The following is a 9214-nucleotide window of genomic DNA, read 5'->3' as shown; positions in this document are numbered from 1 at the left end:
GTCTGAATACTTTCCGTACCCACTGTATATATATATATATATATGTATACATAAGTAATTTCAGTTAATGCTTTTTTGTTTATGGTTTTAGTTTATGCTAACAACCCTGATTACATTCACTATACTAACTATAGTTCTCCTAAACTATAGTTCTCCTAAAACGTCACAAACTAGCTCCAAAGGCTTTATTTACCCACACTTTGTTAGATCTGTGAAGATTGAGGCCAGAGATCCGAAAGCTTGTGTAAATGGGGCAAAGCGTCTATAAGGGGCTAATGAGGAGTGCGAGATAGTCAATGCAATTTTAATGTCTTGCAAAAGCTTCAAAACCATTCTAATACTGCAATACGTTCAATATGAAGCACAACCTTACACCTGGAAAACGGTCAGTCACATTCAAGCAAATAGAAAATAGTTCATCTGCATATCAAAAATAGCCCGTCGTTTTAGCATAACCGTAAACAGAAGGTGGAATTATGATCAAAAGTACACTTGTCTATATGCATAATACATACATATATATATATATATATATATATATATAAGAAAGTTCATGCTTTTGCAGATCGTAAAATCTTACATACAAACGTCTTCTTCGGCACAAAAATGCTGTTTAATAATAGATAATATGACAACAATAACACTTGTTTTCAGTGATAATACTTCAATGATGCTCATAACCACCAAATCCAAATGCCACATACTTTTTTTATTTGGAATATCTCAATAAAACAGGCAATAGGAAGAAATAGTCCATAAAGGCTTTCATTAGAGGATGCAAAAACAATACAAAGTCACTGCAATCGAAGGTAGCTCTTGCAGAGTTCATGGTCCCTGATGTCTCCCCAGCCTCCGTTTTTGACGTGCGGAGCCACTCCTTTGGCTCCGGAAGCTGGGAGTCTCTTTGTAATGAGCAGCTGTTTGGGGAATAGCTGGTTCCCGCTGCTTTGGAGAATGTTCTCGATCTTCGTCTTCTGGCTGGATGGCATGCAAGCCGACTTCTTGTGGTGCATGCCGCAGTCTCCGGCGTGGAAGACGCGAGGCGCCTCGCTGACCATGACCTTCAGGAACGTGGGCAAACAGGTCACGGTGAGGTGCTGCAACGACCAATCCCAGTTATAGTCGTCGTAGGTGCAGAAGGCATCGGTGCATCTGAGGAGTTTCTGGTAGGTATCTCTGTTCAGCGCCATTCCCATGTTATGCTCGGTGGACTTCCATGCTTTCACCTCCACTTTGTTGGCTTTGCTGGAGTAGCTGACGTGTCCGTAGCTTCCTAGAGACAAGATGTCGCAGTCGGGACACTGCTCTTTCTTGAGGGACACCATGAGTTTGAGAAGGTGGTAGAAGTCGGGGGCGAGGTAGTGGTCCTCTTCGATGAGCAATAAGAGTCCTTGGTGTTCTTTCAAGACTCGGACTCGATCCCAAACGAAGTGCAGCTTCCACCACCAATGGTGTTTGGTCTGCGAGAACTTGGCTTCCCGATAGTGTCCGAAGGAGTCTGGGTACTCTGCGTTTAAGCAGCCTAGGGTTAAGGCATCTTTCTTGGGAATGTCTCGAGGGCAATCTCTGGGGTCGTTCCCGGGGAACTCTTGAGGATAGAGCTGGATGCTGAAGGGGAAGATTATCTGAAGGACCAAGCAGAAGTCGACGGACGTGACTATCCGGTTGATTTCCGGCGACCAGAAGTCGTGGCTGAATATCAGCAAGACGTTCTCGATTCCTTTCGCTTTCCTCAAGCTGTCCACCAACAGGCGTAGGTATTCGGGACGGTTGTGAACTTGGACGACGACGACTAGGTCGTCCTTCTGGCGCACGGAACGAAACTTCTCCTCGTTTCTTAGTGTCTGGTCGAAGTTGAGTTGAAAGACGATTCCTCTGTACACCAGAGTTGCGTTGTCCGCTTCGGATTTGGCAGCTGCCTGTAGTTGTACTTGTAGTTTTTCCGGAAGAGTTTCGTTGATAGTTTTACGGGTTACTGGGATCGTGACATGTATTTGTTCTTGACCACCAACGCTACTCCGTTTACCCGTTTCCACCTCTTTGGGAAACTTTTTCGGTTTCCCGCTATTCCAGACGGCGAATCCGCAGATGACCACCACTACAGTCAGTATTACCACCTTTCGCTTGTAAATTCGGAATCTCATGATAGGCAGTCGCCTCACGGGACGGTCGGAGACACGATTCGGGAGACGAGGACGGCAGGTTTGCGATGCAATAAAAGTCTGCGCCAGCAGATTGGGTACAAAACGTTATCATAGAAAATGCAGCTTATTCTTGGTCCTCTAATTCTGGAATGTAATCGAATGACGGTGTTTCCCATAAGGCATTTTTCTTAGAGTCGCCTTTTAAAACCTGTGGAAAATGAATCAAAAGGGTGATTTTTAATTAGCACGGTCTGAGGTATATTTGCAAAAGACTCTGAATTCACCTTACAAAAAAATATTAATACTCATTGTAAACAATGGAATTTTAGTAACTACACCCAAAAAATATTTAGGCCCAAATTGAAGATTTATGTATTTGAATTGCATATGAAATTTCCTAATGTTTGGATTACATTGTTTTACAAACAAATAAAAACTTGATGCATGATGTTAGGCCTCTAACGCTAGCTTGCTATATTCTTTTTCTATTCTGTTTTCTTTTTATTATATAATAAAAAAATACCTTGCTGTGTACTGCGTTAAGCTAACCGAGACTTGTTATAGCACTTGCGTATCATTGCTCTTTTGTTGGTTTTGATTGCTTCCATTGTCTTTATTTGTAAGTCGCTTTGGATAAAAGCGTCTGCTAAATGACTAAATATGTATATATATCAGGGGCGTAGATTACGCGGGGGACGTGTCCCCCCCACTTTTAATATCACGTAAATTCGTCCCCCGCACTTTTTCGGGCAAGTGTGTTCGCAAAGAGGTTTTCAAGAGCCGGTGTGAATAAATATAGATTTAAATTCAAAGAGACAGGATAGTCTGTGCATGATCTGATGTTTTATTCGGACCCAGATTAAGGCGAGATGAACATCGCGGAGCGCTAAACACTCGTGCAGTGTATGCTTCATTCATACTCGAAGCCGGAGGGCGCTCTCGCGCAGGAAGTCGTACGAGGAAATGGACAAATATATAGATTACAGAAATGTTATATTGTAATGTTTATATATGTTATATTAATATATATATATATATAACATTTCTGTCCCCCTCACTTCTGAAATGATGGCTACGCCCCTGATATATATATATATATATATATGTTTGTCAATCATACATGAAAGAAACAGGTCAGATTTATCCAGTTTATTGTTAACTATTTGCATCTATTTGTTTGTATTTAATTAATTATATTTTTAAAAGGTGTTTAATTTTTTGCATCTATTTGAATGTATTTAAACAATTCTGTTTTTAAAATGCATGCATTCAAATGGCTTGGAATCAGCATAAATTTGTTCACTGTAAAAAACTATTACATGTATGCAGTTACAAAAACAAAAACGTTGAAATATGGTTAGCTGTGGAACAAGCAGTTTTCGGTTTTGAAACAATGCAGATTTATTGATGATAAATATATAAACCTGGTTACTGTGTATTTAAAACACGTAGAAATCTGACCCTTTTCATTTATGCATGACTGACAAATATGCATCAAATTAAGTTTAGTTTGTTTATGGTAAAACTGCAATCCAAATGCATGGAAATTATATATTTAGGCCTACATATTTTTGAATCTAAGCAATGCATCTAAAAGATATCATTTACATAAAATGACAAAGTACACAAAAATACCCCCCCCAAAAAAAGCATTCAAGAAAGGATTATTTGCTGAAAAGCCAAAACCTCTTAATGTGGCCTATTGTTAGATCGCTGCTATTTTTATGGCTGACCAAAGGCAAAATGCATGGCTCAAGTATTAAAGCTGATTGTATTTCAAATGCACAACACACTCTGTGATATATTGCATTGTGCATCAAATCTTTCTCTACCAAGTGCACTAAGAAACATGAGATTAATAGTATTAAAACAGTGTTAATATAACAAATGTGGCCCTGGATTCAACCCACAGGGGTCCAGACCTAATTACTAGTCTCTGTGGATTTAACCTAAAGAGCCGCTAATTACAAGACTAGAACAGATAGTACAGATAATAATAAAATACAAAAATAATGTTTCCAATACAAAGAAACTGTTCGCTGTAGCTTCTAAATAGTGCAATCAGATGATTTACATGATTTCCCACATGATACAAATGTAAACAGATTCTTAAAAGTGGTATTTTATATCAATATATACCGTCTTGTGTACAGTTACAGAATGATACTGAACGCAGTTTAGATTTAAACTATTTTAACTTAACGTACAAGTGCAGCACTCATGGCGAGAGATTTTACGTATATTAGATTCCACATTCTATACTTTATATTATTTTCCTTGCTTGTATGTCTAGTTTGCACCGTTGTCTTTACTGTCAATGTCCAGTCTGAACCAAATATTTCACAGTAAACACTATGTGAGATAAATGACAAAAACAACGTAGTATGAACTACAGCAAAATATAAAAACATTATTTTGAACCTCTCAAATGGGGAAAAAAACAAAACACTCGCATGCATTAATGAAAGTACAAGCATGCAATCTAATGAAACCTTGATTCAATGATGCATATCATGAGTGCTGCTTAAATTAATGCATTACAGATTATCCTAACATCTATCAAGACTACTAATACTACAGTAGTACTGCATATGATTCACTAAATTACCACAATCTGCAGTGAATCACCAAGACAAACACCCCTTAATTTCTACATAGATGTCGTGATCTGTGTGCTTTTAGCAGGTTAATGCATTATATTTTTATGACCATGAATGCTATGAATAAACCTGCGGGAAATACATTGCACGGCACGCGCTTAACCACAATATGCGGGAAACGCGACCATGTTTACACCATATTTGCACGACTGTCGACTAATGCAATTCTAGAGCGTCATAAAAGTGAGAAAGCATTTGACTGCACAAATATGCACAGGCTAAAGTTTAAAAATAAAGAAGTATGCATTCATTGCAGCTGCATGCTAAAGCGAGCAGCGGCGCGAGCCAGAAAAAGCGTTAAAGCCAAAAGCATGCCATTGCATTCAACACAAGCTGTATTTTGTTGATATTACTCGTTTTAAATGACAGATAATCGATGCACGCGAATGCATACCGATGTGTGTATTGTGGTGATGCACTGTCACTCGTTAGCTTCGCTGCTACCGATTCTTAAAGCGGAGTATTGAAGAGCTGGCGCATGCAGATCCACACGAAACACAGAAACGCAAAGAAAACCAAAGCCTCACCGCAGATGCAGGCATGTATGGTGGCTGTCATGTCCACATAAAAGCGCATTTTAATTGAAAACGCGTGCCATACTGCTCAGGCTCCACATTATCAGCACACCTCTGGGGGCCTCCGCTGTCAGGACCCGCGTGATGTCACATTTCACACAATATTCGCGTTTTGTGCTTAATGCGTGCAATGCATGCAACAAAGCTCATGTTAGATATATTTCGCGAGCGTAATGATTGTTAGGGTTCCTTCCACTTTGTGACTAATTTGTCTAATTCTTGCATGGGAACGTTATGGACATTATCTATTTATTCTGGACAAAATCTATTTTAAATATATGGTAAAAATGTTGTAAACAGTGAAGCTCAATATACTTTTGAAACAGAAAATATATAAATTTTCAACTTACCAAAATATATTTCAAAATGTATTTCGGGGCAAGAAAATACATATTTGTTTACACAACAAATATGGTTTGCTTTAAATGTGACCTATTTTCTTGGATATATTTTTAAATGCTTTTATATATATATATATTTTTTTTTTGAAAAATATATAAAAACATGACTAACATATTATGTTGGTATAAAATATATTTTTGTAAATATATTTTTAAACAAATTGTATGCAAATAATTTTTTATTACATTTTTTTTATTTAAAAATATTTTATTATTTTAAAATATGGGTTTTTCCGGCCTAATCAGTGCCCTATTAAGGATTTAATAAAAAATATGTCTAATAATTATAAATTAACATACAAATAAATAAGACAAAAATAAAATGAAACGGTCACCTTCAAAATACATTCAGAAATGTACCCGAATTTTTCAGAAATGAAGCCGTTTAAACTGCTTTCCTTTTAAATTATGACCATATAGAGTCATAAAATAACTTGAAATCTATACAGAAAATAAAATTGGGTTTTAATTCAGTAACTTTAGCTACACTTGTGTCCCTGCAGCATTATATTTGTAGCAATAGCCAACAATATATTGTTTGGGTCAAAATTATCCATTTCTCTTTTATGCCAAAAATACATTGGATATTAAGTAAAGATCATGTTCCATGAAGATATTTTGTAAGTTTCCTACCATAAATATATGAAAACTTAATTTTTGATTAGTAATATGCATTGCTAAGAACTTCATTTGAACAACTTTAAAGATGATTTTCTCAATATTTTGTTTTTTTTGCAGTTGACCCTTATTACAATCATTGTTGTTATTTTTAATGTATGCGCCTCTAGACCGCTAAGCGGCGCTGTTGACGCAGGAAGCGCTCGGCTCCATAGAAGGAGCGCGTCTTTTTTGCGCCTGCGCACAAGCGCCACTTCCTTTTCTTCATCCCGATCGAGAGAGACGAGATGGGCCACCAGCAGCTCTACTGGAGTCACCCCAGAAAATACGGCCAGGGATCCCGATCCTGGTCAGTTCTGCTTCAGCATTGTGTTTAATGTGAAGGGTCTGTGTATGCGCGTGTGTTTGAGCGTCGTGTGATTATTATAAGCGTCTGATTGTGAAGCACATGGCTGATGAAGAGGCGCCAATATGGCGGCGGCTCCCGCTTTAACTCGGCTAGCTCTAGTGATGCTCTGCTAATACGGCGTCTATGAAAGTTTTAAACCTTAAAGAGATAACGTTAGTTCACCCTAAAATAGAAACTCTGTTATTAATTACTCGTTCCAAACCCCCAAGACCTTCGTCTATCGGAACACAAATTAAGATATTTTTGATGAAATCCGAAAAACGAAGGTCTTACGTTTTTGGAACGACATGAGGACAAGATTTTTCATTTTTGGGTGAACAATCCCTTTAGTATTTGCAAAGTATTAGCTGCTATTGTTTTCCGTGTCATTAAAGGGATTCAAAAGTTCACTTTAAAATAACAAATCCTATCTTTAACGTTACTCAAGCCTCGTGTTTCAAAACCTGCACTGCAAAAAACGATTTTCTTAGTATTTTTGCCGCCTTTTTTAGTTTAAATATCTAAATTCTTGAATCAAGAAACATTTACTTTACAAGTAAAATGACTTGTTTTTATTTTTGTTGTTGTTTGTTGCTTAAAACATGCAAAAATGTCAATGGGGCCACCAAGAGCTTGTAACACTCCAAAGAGAAAGGAAAAAATGAAATTGCATCATATGACCCCTTTAAGATTATTTTTCTTACCACATTAGCTGATATTTTTGCTTGTTTGAAGCAAAAACTTTTTTTTTTTTATATAGAAAACATGACTTCTGATATCAAGTCACTTTAGTGGTCAGGTGAATGCATCTTGATTCAAGATTTTTTTTTTTAATATTTATAATAGAACATGAAAAAAACCCTAAATTAGAACATAATTTTTTTTTTTTGTGCTGTTTGCATTTCTTTCTTCTGTTGAACCTAAACGATATTTTGAAGAATATGGATAAACAAACAGTTGCTGGTCCCAAATGACTTCCATAGTATGAAACAAAACAGTCAATAGGGACCACAAACTCAAGTAAATGATGACAGAATTTTCATTTTCGGGTGTACTGTCTCTTTAAATGAAAGTATGTACTTATAAGCTTTCCCTTGATGAAGTGCGAGTCTCGTGGCGTCTTCGCCAAATATCTCAGTTTGAAGTTGAGTTTTAATATGAAAGGTTGATTGCAGATTATAATTATAAACTTAACTGATAATTTAATTAAATTGGTTTTCGTTAATTATTTTGATGCATTTCAAATATTAACCACAAGGCTTATTAATAGTGAGGTGCTAATTAATAGTGAAAGTAGTAGTTAATCAAATCATAAATCAGTTTTGTGTTTTTATATATTTTGGATTCAGCGGTCTCTAATTGCTTTTTTTTTTTTAAATGCATGCTGTCTTCTAGAAAATGAGTATGAATGCATTTCTAACCTGTTGTCTTGTTTCCTCCAGCCGGGTTTGCTCAAACAGACACGGTCTGATCCGTAAATACGGACTCAACATGTGCCGTCAGTGCTTCAGACAATACGCTAAAGATATCGGCTTCGTCAAGGCAAGTGTTCATGCTTTTTAACTGTGTTCGAGTTCTGCTCTTCAGCAGGTGCTCATAGTTAAACCATGCATGCTTATTTTGGAAGCTAACATGAATGTAGAGTTTGCATTCGACTGCTTTAATAATTTAGATGCGTGACTTACTGATGCATCATAAAACAAACCTAACTATGGTCTCTCTCTTTATCCAGCTGGACTAAACTCTTGAGTGTGTGGAGTTGACAAGCTCACATCATGAAGTTACTCTGGAACATTCAATAAACATCGCTTTTGTTTCTGTTCAGATGTCGCAGTGTGTTTTTCTTCATTATAGAGACGATTGAAAAAGGGTTGCGAGATGTTTGAATTTGGTGATCTGAAGGTTTATAGATGGTTATGCTTTGTTTCCACAAATTTCACGTACGTGGATCTGGAAGTGAATCCTAGTTAATGATGCTTGTCTATGGTTAAAATAAAGGAGGTATCGTTTGGCTGTAATCATTTTGCAGTAAATTGAAATTGTAGACTTGGGAATGTTGTGTGTAAACCTCACCAATTATATATGCAAATAATATTACACCTAAGCAAACTTGAGATGTAAAAATATGATTTTGACCAAAGTGTGTGTGTGTATATATATATATATATATATATACATATGTGGATAGATAGTTTTTACATTTAGCAGACGCTTTTATCCAGAGTCACTGAAAAAGGGTTGAATTAGAATAACTTGTACACAACTACAATAAAATTGTTTTTTAATTCTCAGTGTAATTAAATAAGAACAATATGCAATCAACAGATACATAAGAATAAATAACTCCACTATTGAGTTGTGCAAAAATTAATACAAACATCCGCAACAACGCCAGTACTGATACAATAACATGTTTGTTTAATTTATG

General features: G+C 36.6%; 2 protein-coding genes across 3 annotated transcripts; one reads left to right on the top strand and one right to left on the bottom strand.

The window, feature by feature from the left end:
* Nucleotides 1–549: 549 nt before the first annotated feature.
* Nucleotides 550–5502, bottom strand: LOC107730605 (alpha-1,6-mannosyl-glycoprotein 2-beta-N-acetylglucosaminyltransferase-like). Of its 2 annotated transcripts, none has more exons than XM_016541466.1 (2): nucleotides 5332–5502; nucleotides 550–2352 (listed from the first exon to the last, which is right to left on the bottom strand). In XM_016541466.1, the coding sequence occupies exon 2, from the start codon at nucleotides 2142–2144 to the stop codon at nucleotides 795–797; it is 1350 nt and encodes a 449-aa protein (XP_016396952.1). In that variant the 5' UTR covers nucleotides 2145–2352; nucleotides 5332–5502; the 3' UTR covers nucleotides 550–794. The 2 variants fall into 2 exon arrangements, with proteins under 2 accessions (XP_016396952.1, XP_016396953.1); XM_016541467.1 differs by lacking the exon at nucleotides 5332–5502 and adding an exon at nucleotides 5199–5325.
* A 1136-nt stretch (nucleotides 5503–6638) lies between these two features.
* Nucleotides 6639–8610, top strand: LOC107730603 (40S ribosomal protein S29). The gene is made up of 3 exons (XM_016541463.1): nucleotides 6639–6747; nucleotides 8229–8328; nucleotides 8519–8610. Exons 1-3 carry the CDS (start codon nucleotides 6686–6688, stop codon nucleotides 8525–8527), a joined length of 171 nt encoding a protein of 56 aa, XP_016396949.1. The 5' UTR covers nucleotides 6639–6685; the 3' UTR covers nucleotides 8528–8610.
* The last annotated feature ends 604 nt before the right edge of the window (nucleotides 8611–9214 follow it).

This window comes from Sinocyclocheilus rhinocerous, unplaced genomic scaffold (assembly GCF_001515625.1).
Source record: "Sinocyclocheilus rhinocerous isolate Xijiao unplaced genomic scaffold, SAMN03320098_v1.1 scaffold2926, whole genome shotgun sequence".
Classification (NCBI taxonomy): Eukaryota; Metazoa; Chordata; class Actinopteri; order Cypriniformes; family Cyprinidae; genus Sinocyclocheilus; species Sinocyclocheilus rhinocerous.
The sequence above is the reverse complement of the archived record's forward strand: the minus strand, read 5'-3'. Positions and strand labels throughout refer to the sequence as shown.

Bases quoted from the DNA above. Each gene is read 5' to 3' on its own strand.
- LOC107730605 (XM_016541466.1), bottom strand. From the start codon at position 2,144: ATGAGATTCCGAATTTACAAGCGAAAGGTGGTAATACTGACTGTAGTG.
- LOC107730603 (XM_016541463.1), top strand. From the start codon at position 6,686: ATGGGCCACCAGCAGCTCTACTGGAGTCACCCCAGAAAATACGGCCAG. The intron at 6,748-8,228 runs GTCAGTTCTGCT...TGTTTCCTCCAG, and splicing joins GGCCAGGGATCCCGATCCTG to CCGGGTTTGCTCAAACAGAC.